The 15,770-nt window shown below is 40.8% G+C and overlaps 1 protein-coding gene across 2 annotated transcripts in view; it reads left to right on the top strand.

Moving 5' to 3' along the window:
• DMRT3 (doublesex and mab-3 related transcription factor 3) overlaps positions 1 to 15,344 on the top strand; it is a gene marked incomplete at its 5' end in the record, with an annotated part of 16,924 nt that extends 1,580 nt beyond the window's left edge. Inside the window, 2 exons of one of the 2 annotated variants that reach the window (XR_014491018.1) lie at positions 10,297 to 11,326; positions 15,180 to 15,344. Coding sequence is in view for 1 of the 2 variants with exons in the window: in XM_083351243.1 (XP_083207369.1) it covers positions 10,297 to 11,261 (965 nt within the window). Of the gene's footprint in view, positions 1 to 10,296; positions 11,864 to 15,179 lie in introns of those variants that run through there. The other variant, XM_083351243.1, reaches the window with a different exon arrangement.
• Positions 15,345 to 15,770: the final 426 nt, after the last annotated feature.

Below are 15,770 nucleotides of genomic sequence, written 5' to 3'. Positions count from 1 at the left end.
CTGGCCATGTAAGGGTCTCTTGGAGGCAGCCTAATAAGCGAGGCTCCCCCCGTCTGGGGGAAGGAAACGGGCAGCGCCTCCATCCATCCCCGAAGAAAAGCGGTTAGCTCTGTACCCGGCGGGATCCTCTCCAAGACTAAGGCGTCCTTTGCAGGGGAACTTCTCGGCTTTCTCTCGGGAGATTTTAATCTCCTCCAGCGTTTCTTCAGATGCGCGGCGCTTTCCACGTTAGAAACGGAATAGATCCGCGCGTAGTTGTACTCAGGAAGTGATGAAGTCTATCTGTTGCTACAGGCTTAAAGGCAAGACCACAGCTCCTCGGAAGATGGAGTCCGAAAAGTTGATTTCTGAGTAAGCACCGGCTGGCTCCCCAAAAAACTTTTACCTGGCGCTATTCTCCTAAAACCGGTGGATTATCAGACCACGGGGTTTCCAGGTGACAAGCAATCAGAAAGGGGTCTGAAAGGGAACAATTAAAGCTCCCTTTTTGTATACTGGATGGTTGGCCTGGTTCACCCAATAGGCAAAGCCCTGATTTGAATTGCTTAGTTTTGCCTTGGATTTAAGTCAGTTTAAGACAGAGTTGGTGACTTGTTCAAGCAGTGGAACTGTGGTGGTTCCACAAGGTACACTAAAGCAATTGGGGGCTTGGTGTAATGTGTGAACCTAGCCTCTGTGCTTCTAGTGGGCATGGAGAAAAGGGTCCAGCCTTCCTATCTCAGGTGCTCTTAGTTTGTTGGTTCTCTGTCATCTGGAGTGCATCTGGATGCTTTAGGTGTCACTTTGCTTCTCCCGGCCAGCAGCCTCTTTTAAAGTTAAGGAGAGTATTTCAGGGTTTAATCCATTTTTAAAAATGTATATTCACCTGGGCCCTGTTCAGTAAATCCTACTATAACGCTGTTTTATTATTCTGGTCATGACCAATGTAGAGACGGTCTGTTTTATTTTCACTTCTATCAAAAATTGGGATGACATTCAACCTTCAAACATTTGACCATCTAGATGAAGGATTCGGAAATAGGAATGTGACTGCAATGGCAGGCCATAAGCCCTTCTTAAAAGGGCTTTGCAACATTCTGTTTTGTATTAAACATTAAGAGTGGCTCTTGACTTCTCTTTCTGGAACCCGGCTCCTAAAGAGCTATGGAAACCATCTTTAGAAAGATTCTTAGGAAGACATCAAGTTCTGTAAGAGATCTCTGTTTTTTTCTTTACCGGAATCATCTTTGGAGACACCTCTAAAGAAAGCACAGAGTGGAAGGCTGTTGGCAAGCCCGTGGATCCTTTTCTGAGTTACCCTCCGAAATAGGTTAAGACAGCTTTACTCCCAAACCAGGTGTGCTTTGAGAATCTGTTTGGAAACAATATTCATGACTGAATTTCCTCTTTCATAAACCACAAACTTGAACGTTTCTTTAAAACTATTGGAGAACAATAATCAGTCCTATTTAGCTGCATCATAAATCTGGAAAAAATAGAATGGATCAATTTCATAGATAGCACTTATAAAAAGTTTTTTTTAAAGGTAGATGGGTTTTTTTTCCCTCCCATTGCAGAAACTTGGTGGAAACAGAAAATCAGTCCCTGGACAATTAAAAAAAAATCCATAAGAATTAAAGTCTAAAAGAAACTGACCTGTGCCCAGTCCTGCTAAATCCTGTGACAAAGCCCATTTGTAAGCTACTCATGAGCCTGAAAAATTCCAAGGATTTTACATTTATTCCTGCAATGGGTTAGTAAACTTGTTTAGTACTTTAACAGCTCCTTCTGGTATCATATACAGTAAGCCATGGTTTATGATTTGCTTATTTATTAACTACACCATCATTACTTGAGTACACACCAGAGGCTTTTTATAGTGGGAATTTTGAGTATTAGCTTCATCTAATCTCTTTTTTTCCCCTCTAGTTTTTTTTAAATCATGAAAATAAATATCTTTTTCTGCTGACTAGAGTCTTATAAAAATATATGAACCAAAATGACTATTTCACTTAAGTCATCCTGATGCTAACTTTTCATTGCAAACCAACTGGAGCCCTTTTGCTGTTGTCTTTCTTTCATCCATGTTTTCAGGAAAGCAAAAGTTGGCTTTAATCTTTGCCAGACATAGAATGCATATATATAAAAAATCTAAGCTGCAACTTTATTGTCATGCTTTCCTAGGAATAATGTTTGTTAATCTCAGTGTATCTTTTGAGTAGTCACTATGGGGCTGGTTGAAATTACGTAGGCAGGAAAAGAAAGAGGAAATAGATGAAAGGAAGAAACAGGATAAGGCTGTAATAATTATTGCAATTTTGAGAGTAGCCCCTTATTATTACGCATCTGAATTAAATATTGCATATATTGTTTAATCCCTGGTTTTATGCATTTAAAAAAATGAAATAGAGCTCAGGCTATTATCAGTATATAAACAAGGTCTAAAGTTATTTTATCTTTAGATAAAATAACAAGAGATGATAGATACAGTAGTGAGGATTGAAACATCCTTTTCTTAGTCTAGGTAAATGCAGTGAGAAAGTGTAAATTACTGAAAAGCTTTTCCAGCTGCAGTGAATTCCACCCACATGAGGCAGCCATAGAGTAGGCCCTGCCTGGTCCATAAGAAGCCCCCCCCCCAACTTCATTTAGTGCCACCGGTCCAAACTCTCTGTATTCATCTGAAAGGGGTTTTTTGGGGGTTCCACAGCAACTTCTTTTGCTGACTTGATAAATTATGCTTTTTGTATCTTCTTGTTGTTGTTGACGAAAAGTATCAGGGGAAAAAGAGTGGGCTGTAAAAGGGTCAAGTCAATTCTCTGTGCATGCCACAGCTAGGTCAGACTGCGGAGGAAAGGATACCCCCGCCAACCCCGAAAATTTAAATCATTCCAGTTAACACTATGCTAGTTTTTTTTTTCAAGAAAGCAGTAGATGGAGACTGCTATCAGAAGACGGGATAATTTTTAAAATGCCACTTCCATTATTCTGGGCATCTGTCAAAAGACGTGGGGTTCTTTCCAGATATTTTCCTCCGCACTCTCGGGAGACGATCAAGCGACGAGGGAGATCCCGGCTGGATTTCCACAGGGCCATAATCTGTGGTTTAACCGTGGCCTGTCGAATAAACGACGGTGCGTTCCCTCGGCACTAACCGCCAGATGACCGACTGCAGAGTGGGAGCGCGCAAAGCGCAAAGCCGACACCTGCCCGGCCTGGTTTGGCGAGGCCCCAGCGACCCCGACCGATTCCCTGGCCTCAGGAGGAGCCGGCGCGGACCTCAGTCTTCTCCGTTTGGCTGGAGCCCATCACTGAAGTCCATTCCTGCCGCTTGCGTGGAGCTTGCCGAGGCGAGGATTCCAGCTCCCAGTCTCCTCAGACAGCGGGGCCGGGAATGTTGGAGTTTGGAGTCGCAGCACTTTCGGTGGGCAGGCTTTGAGCGAGGCTGAAGGACGCAAAGGGCCGGGCCGGGCCGGGAGTCGCACGTTGCCGAGGGTAAGCGACCTTCCTCGAGGTGTTTGTTGGCTTCTGGTGAAGCCTCGGAGCTGGGGCACCCAGCAGCGTCCCCAGAGTCCGATGATCGCGATCCTGTCTGCGGAAGGAGAGGGTGGGCCGTCGGTGGCCGGATTCACGCCTCTCCTGGAATCAGAAGATACGTTGGCCGGCATTCCCATAACACGCTGACCTGCGAAATAGCGAACCGCTCTTAACCTGGTCTTGGTGTGGTATTTCAAGCTAAGCGTCGCGTGGTTGCCTAACGTTGGCTTGGGCAATGGGTGAACGAACCCCCTCGGTAAACCGCGGTTAAGGAAAGTAGGGCTCACGAATGTAACCAGGTTAGTGGTTCTACCGAGATGGAAACCCGCTGACGACGACCCCACACAGGGCTGCAGGCTCGCCGCCAAGTCGCAGGCGACCCATTCCGGTTCCCGGAGGCCTCTGTACAGGTGGATCTACGCCGCGCTCTGGTTCTCGGTGACTTGCAAACCGAGTGTTGACATTTAACCCGAAACGCTACATTTGTTCAGAGCTGGGCGGGAGGGGAAGGTGTCTTAGCGCGTTGACGGAGCCCCTTTGGTGAGTTTCTGAGTCCAAAGAATAGATTAATTAACTGACCAGCTTAAACATCACGTGTGAACCTTGCTTGTGCCTGCGTTTGGAGGAGATGCGGATTTCTGGAGCATAAACTTGGAACAACCCCCCCCCCCCCCGAGCCACACGCCGCCCCTCCCTCGTGCTCCATTCCGCAATCTTTTCTCTGCCGCAAATCTCTTGGCGAGTCGTTACTGTAGAGTTAATTTTGTATAGCCATTACGTTTGGGAAGGTGGAAGCAAAAGCTGCTGGAATCTCCTTCCCTCCCCCCCCCTCTCTCTCACACACACACATTTCCAAAAATATATACAGTGTTCAGAGGTGACATATTCCAGGGATCTCTCTCTCTCTCTCTCTCAAACACACACACACACACACACACACACATCCAAAGAAGTATTTGGAACGGGCGGGCCCCTTTACGACCTGTGGACTTCAACCCCCAGAATTCCTGAGCCAGACTCCTGGGAGTTGAAGTCCACAGGTTGTAAAGTTGCCATAGTTGCTGCCTCTGGTTTGGAGTCTCCATTTAATCTTTTATAAAAAGTGTATGGTAAGCCAAGACTCCATTCTGAGCATAACAAGGAGGGTGGGGGGGAGAGAGACTGCAGCGCTGTGGGCATTACCTGGGAACAGTCTCATGGGATTCAACAGACTGAATTCACCTGCACAGAATTGTTGCAGTTTCCTTTTGATTAGGCTTCCTCCTGAGCAAGCAAATAATCCAGCTGCACATTTTTAGGAGTTTAAATTCTGTTGCAAATGTCCGTAATTTGAAGGTGCATATTTACTTCAACGGACTTTGGTGGCTGTATTTTCATAAAAATGGAAGAACTCAGATTTGACACTTGCACAACATCTGTTTGCACACAGTTGGGCAAGACTTGCTCCTTGCCAACATCAGATTCTTGTGGATGTCAACATTTTTCAATCAAATGTTTTCTTTGGGGCAATAGTGTGTATAACATTCTGGACACTGCATCTTCAAATTCATATTGAAGCATGTTCTAAAATGCCATTTTTTCCTACTTGAAACAACCTTCCCATCCTTAGCTCCGAATCCTTCATTAAGGTTTTTGCCATACTTTTTATTTTTACTATCTGGGTAAGGAGACCTGGTCTTTCTTTGTATTTCTTTTTGCATTTGCTGAGGATTTTTTTTTTAGTGAAATTAATGGAAGGTGGAGTTTTAATTAACGGCAAACAGTGTTTGTGCAGCCATGTGTGTCTAGTGATTTCCCTCACCATTAAGGTTGAGGTTGTAACTGGGACAGTGAAGAAGAGCCTGCCCTACTGCTGGAGATTAGGAAGGGAGCGATGAGAATAGTTTTGTGGTCTTAGAAGTGACATCCTTTTCCAGAAAGAAAATGTAGCTAGCATTTCTCTCCTGGTTTTCCCTAGCTAAAATCAAGGGAAATAATATATTAGGAAACTTTCCAGGTGGTGGTGTATCTTTATATTGTTGCTTCAGAACCATGTAATACTGTAATTCTTAGCTGCATAAGATACTCTTTTGAAATAGGCCTCTGCCTTTCCCAGTAATTTTGCCTAAACAGGAAGAGGATAATAAACTGGCAATTCAATAACACGGTTTATTCCTGCTCTTATTTGATATATATATCAGTGACCATATCAGAACTGTTCAAACCCTATCATCGTCCATGATAAGTGCCCTACACAAGATGGACTACACAAAATTTATTTATTTATTTATTAATGGGACTTATATCCCGCCCTATCTCCCGAAGGACTCAGGGCGGCTAACAACAATAACATATAATAAGTACAGAAATTAAGATAAAATTAAAGTCATCTGTGCAATAAATTAAAATTAAAAATTAAAAATAAATTAAAAATTGTAAACATAATTAAAAATGCCTCTCAGTCCAGGTCAGCCAGGTGGAAAAGGAGTGTTTTGAGGCTGCAGCGAAAGGACTGGAGATCTTGGGCCATCCGAAGCTCAGGGGGGAGCTGATTCCATAGGACTGGCGCTCCCACAGAGAAGGCCCTTCCCCTGGGGTTCGCCAGCCAACATTGTCTAGCCGACGGTACCCTGAGGAGGCCTTCTCTGTGTGAGGATACTGAATTCGTTCCTGGTAGCAGATGGTCCTGCAAGTATCCCAGGCCTAAGCCATGCTTCAGTTTAAATAAAAACTTACTCAAAAATAAAAGTATGTAACACAATTCCCTAGGATTATTTTTATTCCATTGATTTAATTGATTTAATTGAATGGGTGAAGATTCCTTGACACAATCCTTGAGAACGGAGACTCTTAAGAACAGAATCCTAGAGAATTAGAATTAGTAGAAAGTAATCAGTGAGATGACATAAAATATTTGCTTCAATCAAAGCTTTATTAGCTGTATCATGATACTTGGTTCTATGGAACATTTATGATAACTGCAGTTAATTCTCCTTTCTCAGTTCCAAGGAAGTAATGTACTGTACTGTAATCATGTAGGCTAATAGCCAGCTGGAGGCCAGCCTGTTGCCCTGGGAGAAATGTAAGCACATGTTGAAATCAATGAGATTTAAAGGCTCATAGCTTTGATGGGTACATATGTATGACGTGTTAGTTTTCGTTTTCCTGCCAAGTTATCTCTGTCTGTACTCATCCTCAACTTACGTTGTTGTCTTTGCAAGATTGTCTCTAGTGCCGAGTTGCTTGATTCATTGGATGGTTCCCATGGTTTCTGTTAGTGGATACTTAAACATCGTGTGAGGTTGTGGTCTTAACATGTTGTGTGTGGGCAACATTCCTGGTCACGAGAGATTTGAAGGCTGTATTGATTTCTCCGTTGCTGGAGGAAACAGGCTCCTTCGCATGACTCTTCTTCAAAGCTTATAAATCTGAGAGGGAGAAGCACACAACGTTTGCCCCACTGATGTATGAACCTCCCAGCTTAAAAGATTACAGTAATCACCAGAGGACAGTGCAAATCGAATCTAGTAGCAATAACTTTTGGAGTAGGTCAGGCTCAAGTGAAATGTTACCAGGCAACAGGCATTTTCTTTACCAAATATAATCAAAGCGCATCGATGAGAAATTCTTCCCTGCCAGCTTGTCAGCACTTTCTGCTTAACATTTAGGAGAAGGAAGGAGGATATCTCCATCCATCAAAGATCCTTGGATGCTCCAGGGGACTCTGCTGCTGCTGGCTGCATGATGGATGGTCCTTTTGGCCAAGGCTTCAACCGGAGATCCAGCTTCTCCAAGTTCTTTTACTTGTTCTGAAAGAATTACTGACCGAGTTCAGACATCATGCTAAACCATGACAGACCTAAGTATGGATTGTTAAATAAACTACAATAGGCTGGATTTGCAGAACACGTTAAGCTGGAAACATGGGTTATAAATCACAATGGCAGAGTTTACAGCACACATAAAGCCCAAAACAAATAAACAACAGTTATGTTTACACCAGGGTTGTCCAACCTTGGCAACTTTAAGACCTGTGGATTTGGCTGGCTAGGGAACTCATAGAATCCATAGAATTCTAGGAATTAAAGTCCACAGATATTAAAGGTGCCAAGTTTGGATAATCCTGATTTACACCATCTGTGTATAAATTCTACATAAGTAATCATTCTTAGAAGGAAAATAATTATTGATAAGTGCTCTAAAACAGCAAATAAAGCCCTCATTAATTTAAATATCAAAAAAATGAATAAATGGACCAGAACAGATATAAATGTTTAGCTTTGTTCAAATGCCCATGTTTGAGTGTCATTGTATACATCTTTTCAGTTAGTTTGTTTGAATGAAAATGGATGATCTGGTTCTCTGTGGGAGATAGCTGGGGACATGGACTTAGCTTCAAGCTACTTCTAGGGATTTCAAGAAGAAACTTGATATGGATCCACTTTGTCAGTTTTAGCAAATGTAAAATCAAATAAACAACAGATATGTTTACACCAGGATTGTCCAACCTTGGCAACTTTAAGACCTGTGGATTTGGCTGGCTAGGGAACTCATAGAATCCATAGAATTCACTTTGTCAGTTTTAGCAAATGTAAAATCAAAGCAGTTACATGTGTGAGTTAAAGGCATGTGTGAATCCAGCAAGTGAGATTGATTCTTGAAGGAAAAAAAAGATAATATGTAGAGATTTAGACCAACGCTTAGGATGACTTGCAATTTTAACATAGGCTTAACAACATAGAATATAATTTGATAAACCAATCTGGAATTCTTCAGATATAACTGTTGTTCAGTTAGCAATGTTATGTATGTGAAAAATATGAATATTTTCAAAGCAATGTTAATTGAATTCTGACACACAAAATCTTCACCTGAAAGATTCGGCATTTTAAAAATGTAATAAAATATTGCTTCTCGAATTCCATTTAGCTTTGTTTCTATCTATTGTAATATGAACATTCATATACTCTGCTGTGAAACATTAGAGATTCAGATAAAATATTTATTTTATCTTTGTTACAAATGTTCTAATGAACAAGCATGCCTACTTTTCCAAAACTGTTTTGGTTACAACCTTCTCTACTTATCTTTCTTATCTTTCTCCTCCCACTTTCTTTAAATAAATAAATGAAACAGACATCTATTTGAAACAATGATAGATGTTTTGAATCCCCAAATCATTTTTACATAAAATTTGAATTTAAATTGCAAACTACTTGGAAGCAGTCTATGGAATATTTAGAATAAGTTAACTTATTAACTTGTGATTAAAGGTGAGGGAAAGGGGAGTTGATATATTAAAGGTTTTAGGATTTACATGTAGTTAAGATTATGATATAAATATATATGTATCCTGGCATTTTTTCCCCTTGCCTGTTAGTTTCTGGGTTCTGACTGTTTTTTTGCCTGCCACAAGTGAGTGGAACCTCAGCAAACTACATGAGATTGAATACATCCTTCAGATCAAAAAGGGTTGCCTACCCCAGTCTAGTGTAAAAACAAGTGCATTTCAGGTAGCTGGTACTTCTTTTGTGCTACTGTATCAAGATGTAAATCCAAGAATATAGGTTTAAATGAAGGAGTGTCTAGAAAAACATGCTACAGGACATTTCATTCAACAAAACCCATTCATATTGTCTGTGGTTGTGTCATAAAGAGGTGTGGCTAGGTGAACTCCACAGAGAAATCAAATAAAGTTGAAGTTCTGGACTAGTGTGTAATCTTAATTTATTGGTTTGTTTTTGTTTTGCTTTGTGTTATTATTTTATTTATTTTATTTTATTTATTTGCTAAGTACCAAGTACACTAAGTCATGTAAGTGAGGCTAAAGGAAATTGCAAAATTGTCAAGGAGATTATTTTTAAAAAGCAATATTTCAAAATTAATCATAGCAGATAAGGTAATCCCAAATCCACAGAACTCTAGCCGTTATTAGTATCAATTGGGGTTTATTAAACAATATAGAAACTTTTGAATATTTAAGAGTTCCTCATCAGACAAGCATTCTGGAAGGAAAAATCTTACTTTAGCTGTCTTTTTCTCCTTCTCCCTTCCCCTTTGGTGAACCACAATGAGGTTTCAGAAATGCAAAACAATTATTTTGGAAATTAATAAAGATGAGAGCACACTTTTTTTCAGACAGGATGCTTCAAGGCGGTCTTTGACCTATGTTTTGACAACAATGGCCAAAGTTTTAAGATTCTCTTCAGGATTTAGTGATGGTTGATTGATAGAGTAGTTTATCACAGCAATGCCATGGACTGCAAATAAATAATAGTTTTTTCTCAGTTGACTTTGACTAAAAGAAAAACTGTAATTTTTTTTTGGTAAATCATTTGGTGTTAATGAATCTCAGATTCTACTCTGCCTCAAAGTTTTTTCATAAATGAACCAAAAATGCTTCAATGATACAGTTGGTTTATTTTTAGTCATATAATTGTATGAACGTATAGTATTGTAGTGGCATAGTAGGTAAGTGGTCTACAACAAGAGTTATGAGAAGTAGCAAATGGGGACATGATTTCCTTATTTTCATTTCCAATTTATTGTGATGGTGGTCTATGGGACAAGCAAAGCATAACAGGAAATGAAAGGGTCTTATCAATAATCAAAGTAATTATAAATGGATTAAGTGAGCCAATACCCTGTCTCTGTAACAAATAACATCTTTTTAATACTTGTAATTAGAACAATTTATTTATAATCTCAAGGATTCAGTGCTTGTTATACTTAAAAAATGTACTCAGTAATGATAATGTCTTTGTTCTCAGTAGCATAACAAAGCTGCCCTCTATTTTGTAGACATGACAGAAGAGCAACTGGGTGACGTCAGTGGAGGAGACAGTACTGAGGCCTACAGTGACAAAGATACAGACCAAAGGAGTTCCCCAGAGGTGACCAAGACCAAGAGCAGCTTCAGTCCCGAGAGCCCTGAAATAGTTTCCGTTGATGAGGGTGGTTATGCAGTCCAGAAAAACAGTGGGAGCACTGACAGCAGACCCGAAAGCCCTAAGTATCAACCGGAGCAGAACCATTTCTTGATTGAAGGTCCATCAGGGACAGTTTCTCTGCCATTTGGCTTAAAAGCCAACCGGCCACCCCTTGAAGTGTTAAAGAAAATATTCCCTAACCAAAAGCCAACCGTGCTTGAGTTAATCTTGAAAGGCTGTGGGGGTGACCTGGTGAGTGCTGTTGAGGTCCTCCTGTCAAGCAGATCCTCCATAGGGGGAGGAGACAGAACTTCTGCAGAATCAGAAGGCCTGGTTTTGCCTTCAAATGGGCACCTCTTTGAACACACACTGAGCTCCTATCCTCTTTCCTCTTCAAAATGGTCAGTAGGGTCTGCTTTTCGAGTCCCAGACACACTGAGGTTTTCTGCTGATACTAGTAATGTTGTACCAAATCCATTGGCTGTTCCATTACAGCATCCCTTCCCACAACCTCCCCGGTATCCATTAATGTTGAGGAATACTTTGGCAAGGAACCAGTCCAGTCCATTTCTACCCAATGATGTTACTTTGTGGAACACCATGACCCTTCAGCAGCAGTATCAGCTGAGGTCTCAGTATGTCAGCCCCTTCTCTGCTAATTCTGCCACGGTCTTCCGAAGTTCTCCTGTCCTTCCCACACGCCCATCAGAGGATCCTAGAATCTCACTTCAAGAGGATGGATGTCCAATTGTGGCAAAGCAACCCATTTATACAGAAGATGATTATGATGAAAGATCTGATTCCTCAGATTCTAGAATATTAAACACATCTTCGTAAAATGGTTATTTACCATGACATTTTTTCAATGTGGCAGAAATGCTGGACTTCAAACAAAAGAAATGGTGGGTCATATATTTACAGGAAAAAAGGGACTCTGCTTGTTACTCTCTGTTAGCAATAAAGACATAATTTATTTTATTTCTTGCACTTCACTGAAAAATGCCAAATAGTTACTATTTCATGCCTCTAGTGCTCAATGTGTATTACTGAAAAATAATTAAACACACATGTAAGAAACGGGGGGTTGTAAAACATTTAAAGAAGAGCAAATATGTCTTATCTTTTACACCGCTGGGAATGTTGCTAGTGTCTTGAATGCAGTGTTCAACAAAAGGACTCCTCAGGATAAATAAGCAACTAAAAAGCAAATAATTAAATAGCAAGAGGACTAAGCAGTGACCTTGCTGACTTTATAACATCAGTGTCCTGGTGTTATACCCATGAGTCATAAAAAGACTAAGAATAAACTGCCCACCTGTGGTTCCAGTTGAGATATTTTTTTGGAGGCACCATAAATCCTATGCTTTTCACATGGCTTGATGAAACAATATTATAGCGTCAATGTAAAGTAAATAACAGCTGTAAGTTGCATGAAACTGTCTTGTGAAAAAAATGAACACATAATTAAAATTGTCAGGTTATTGTAGCATGCTAAGGACTGTGGGAAAAAATAAACTTATGCTGATCTTGATTTTTACATTTCATTTATATTTGGAGAAAGTCAGCTTGGCTTTATAGATATGTTGTTCTTAATGGAATTTTAGATTCTTTTGCCCTGAACATGAAGTGTAAATATAACTGATGAGGTTAAGTAACTTTTGAGACATATAATCTAGGAAGTATATTTACATTAAAATAAGAAATACATTTATACAAATGCAGTCACATATGTTGGTGGTAGAGTTATTGTTTTGGGCTTTCCAAGAACTGTTACCTTTTTCACTCCTCTAAATTCATTGACTCTTTGGGTAATTGCTTGAATTATCTCATTTTCTTGGGGGGAAAATTGCTTGAAACTCTCCCGCTTCCTATGTAGGAGTCTCCTATGAAGATGTAAAAAAAAAATTCGGCCAAATGGTAAGTTTGGGAGGAGATAAACTCAGGAAGTTGCTGCAATGTGATGAAACAATGCACACGTTTATAATGTGCCTTTCATCTTCTTTTATTTTTCAGCCAAGGGGCACCCTATCTCACCTCTTAGCTGTTGAGAAGCAGATAGCTTTATAGAGAAGAAAGAATTCAGGGGTGGGGGGAAAGAAACATTGAAATTATGAATACTATTTATTTCAAGAGGTATAAAGGCTAGTAATGTGCAAAAGAAAAGTAATTTTAATAATTTTAAGTCTGTGACAGAAATTATTTAAGACCCTCTACAGTTAAAAGCCTGCAGTCTCCTCTCTTCCATTATGGTGAGTACCTAAACTAAGTAAAAGGTAAAGGTTCCCCCGCACATGCGTGCTAGTCGTTTCCGACTCTAGGGGCCGGTGCTCATCTCCGTTTCAAAGCCGAAGAGCCAGCGCTTGTCCGAGGACGTCTCCGTGGTCATGTGGCCGGCATGACTAGACGCCAAAGGCGCACGGAACGCTGTTACCTTCCCACCGTAGTGGTCCCTATTTTTCTACTTGCATTTTGATGTGCTTTCGAACTGCTAGGTTGGCAGAAGCTGGGACGAGTAACAGGCGCTCACTCTGTTATGCGGCACTCGGGATTCAACCCGCCAAACTGCCGACCTTCTGATCGACAAGCTAAGCGTCCTAACCCGCTGAGCCACCGCGTCCCTTGAGTACCTAAACTACATAGGGTCAAAAGAGAAAGAGGATTGAACTGAGAAAAGAGTGAGTGATAAAACCCCTAAAATATGCGTCTAACCAAATGGAAATATGTTACATAAAGACAAAAATTATTTTTATAGCTGGAACCGAGGTAAAAGTGCTACCTTTTACATTTACAGTTCTTAGTGGCACCTGTTCAGAAAGCAGATGTATGCAAACTGAATCCCAACAGTACCAGCCCCTCATGGTTAGCTCCAACTGATGAAAATAGGCCCTGTTTGTTGGGTTTGATCAGGGGTAGCAACCTTGGCTCTTTTATGACTTGTGGACTTCAACTCCCAGTTGAAGTCCACAAGTCATAAAAGAGCCAAGGTTGCCTACCCCTGGGTTAGATGAACACAGAACCTGATATACAAGATGGATAGCATGTTACTATGATCTTAGTAGAACATCAAGCTGGTTTAGTTCAGTGTTGGGTGCAGGTGGGTCATTGTTCGTCTCTCAGTTTGCAAGAAGTTGAAATTTTCTTACCCTTTCCTGATGACAAAGGTAGCATGAAGCTGCAGGCTATCTAGACCTGAAATTCTTCAAGGTCAAAGAAATGTCCCTCTCTTTTCTGATTGATTTTTGCTGCTTGTGGCTGGTGCATTCCTTAAGAAAGAAGTGTGGTTGAGAATTCAGTAAAACACTGCATAAGACCCACAAACATATAATACTGGAATTCTGTCAAGACTTCTAATGGTGAGACAAAATATCCTAAGCCTAATGAGAGAGTGATGTAAAAATGCACATACTGTATTTATGTGAGAGTGCAAGTGTTCTTTTCATGCTTGAAAGGCACAGGCTAGGAACATTTCCTTAATCTGCTGGTTACCAGCAAATTTCTCTTATTTTAAGAGATCTTAGGGGATGATCTTCTTCCTGTTGTGATTCAGGGTCAGCCTGTGGGTTCGGCAGTTGGGTCGGACGATTCAGAGGAGGAGGAGGGGGTGTTGGAGAGCTTGCTGAGAATAATATTGAGGCTCCACAGAGCCCTCAGCCAGGCCCCTCCAATTTGGTCATGATGCAGACCCAGCTGTGTGAGCCTGACAGCGTGGATGAAGATGACCCACAGCTGGCCCTGTTCAAGGACACCCGACGCAGGAGGCAGTCAATCAGGAGTAAACAGAGGAAGGCAATGGGGCACCTCGGAAGGAGGCAGAGAGAAGCCACGCCCTGAACTGTTTAAAAGGGGAATGTGTGGGAGGGCTGGTTTGCTGAAGGCAACCGTTTGAATAGCTCCTGTTTCATGGTTCGTGTTTGCTCTCTTTGCTCTGTTTGCTCTGTTTGTTTTTATGTTAATAAATTTGGCAGGCTTAGTTCCAGCCTCTTGCCTTCTTGTAAAAGGGGTTGTCCCTGCCTTTTCTGCAGGGCCGGTAGCAGGCTGGTACAGAACACTTCCATTGAAACTTCCCTTTACCAGTACAGACAAAATTTGGGGATCCTGGGTATGGCCTACTGCAACAGATGAGCCTATTGCATCCATCATCCTATTCAAGTCTGTTGTAGCTTTAACCTACTGCTTACCAGCAATAGCTGTGCTACCTGAGAATCTGGGAGTTGTAGTTTCAACAACCTAGAAATCGCCAGATTTGGGAAGGATACCTTATTACATCAAAAGCTGATAACATTATTGCAGGATTATGACAACTTTGGAACCGTTGTCTTGAAATCCATCAATATTTCTGTGATAGGCACTGTAATCTCTGGACTATATTTTCCAGATAAAAATAAGGGCAGTTGCTATTAATGCTATGTGCCGTACTATTGTTGGGATCCAGATTATAAGGCTATAACCTTTTCTAGCATTAGAGTTGAAACAGTATAATTTATTTTCCATGGTTTTAACTTTACAAATAGAATTGGAGTATAAATAAATGCTGGCATACCATGAAACATAGTTAATGTCTTCACAGAAATTGCTGAAAATTTGGTCTGTTTCTTGCTTCAGTAACAGAGCATGGCTTAGAATCATTAACGTGATTCCATTTCATAACAATTCAACAAAGAGTGAGAAAGAGTGAATACTCACTGCTTTAAGTGCTCAAATTGAGTAGAAACATAAGCTATAAAAAGCAAATATATCATATTTTGCTTCACACAGTCTCTGACAGCAAGAAATTGCGAGTGAAACACCTGTGATATCAATGATCATCTGTGCAGTCTGGAAAAAAATATCCTTGCATTTCACCTTCGTGGGAGACAGAATAAAATCATGGACAAGGCAATATAATAGCAGCATAAACTAAAATAAAGAACAACAAAAAAGGTAAACCTAAATACACCATATTGTGTTTTTAAAATACAGTAGAGAAGGAGAACCACGAGGATTTTCTATTTTGTATTTTTTAAACATTTTTTTTAAAGTCAGTTAAAACTACAGTCCACAACTTTCTGCTGGTGGTGGAAATGATATAAAGACTGCACCTACCGGTATGTGACATATCGAAGCAAGGTAATTCTTGATAGGAAAGCAATGCAAGCTCCCAAATTCAGGGTGAATGTGCCTGTCCCACCTCTGAAACGCAAGTGGACCAAATCCTATTCTTTAGCAGTTGATTCTTCTCTCTCAGTTCCCGGTTTCATGGGAGCTATAACAAATAGTCCTGACTCTTTACTCTAAGGCAGGGGTCTTCAAACGGCCCTTTTATATGCCTGGCTGAGGAATTCTGGGAGTTGAAGTCCACAAGTCATA

This window comes from Vipera ursinii, assembly GCF_947247035.1.
Source record: "Vipera ursinii genome assembly, chromosome: 2".
Lineage (NCBI taxonomy): Eukaryota > Metazoa > Chordata > Lepidosauria > Squamata > Viperidae > Vipera > Vipera ursinii.
Note: the sequence above shows the minus strand (reverse complement) of the source record. Positions and strands in the feature narration are given on the sequence as shown.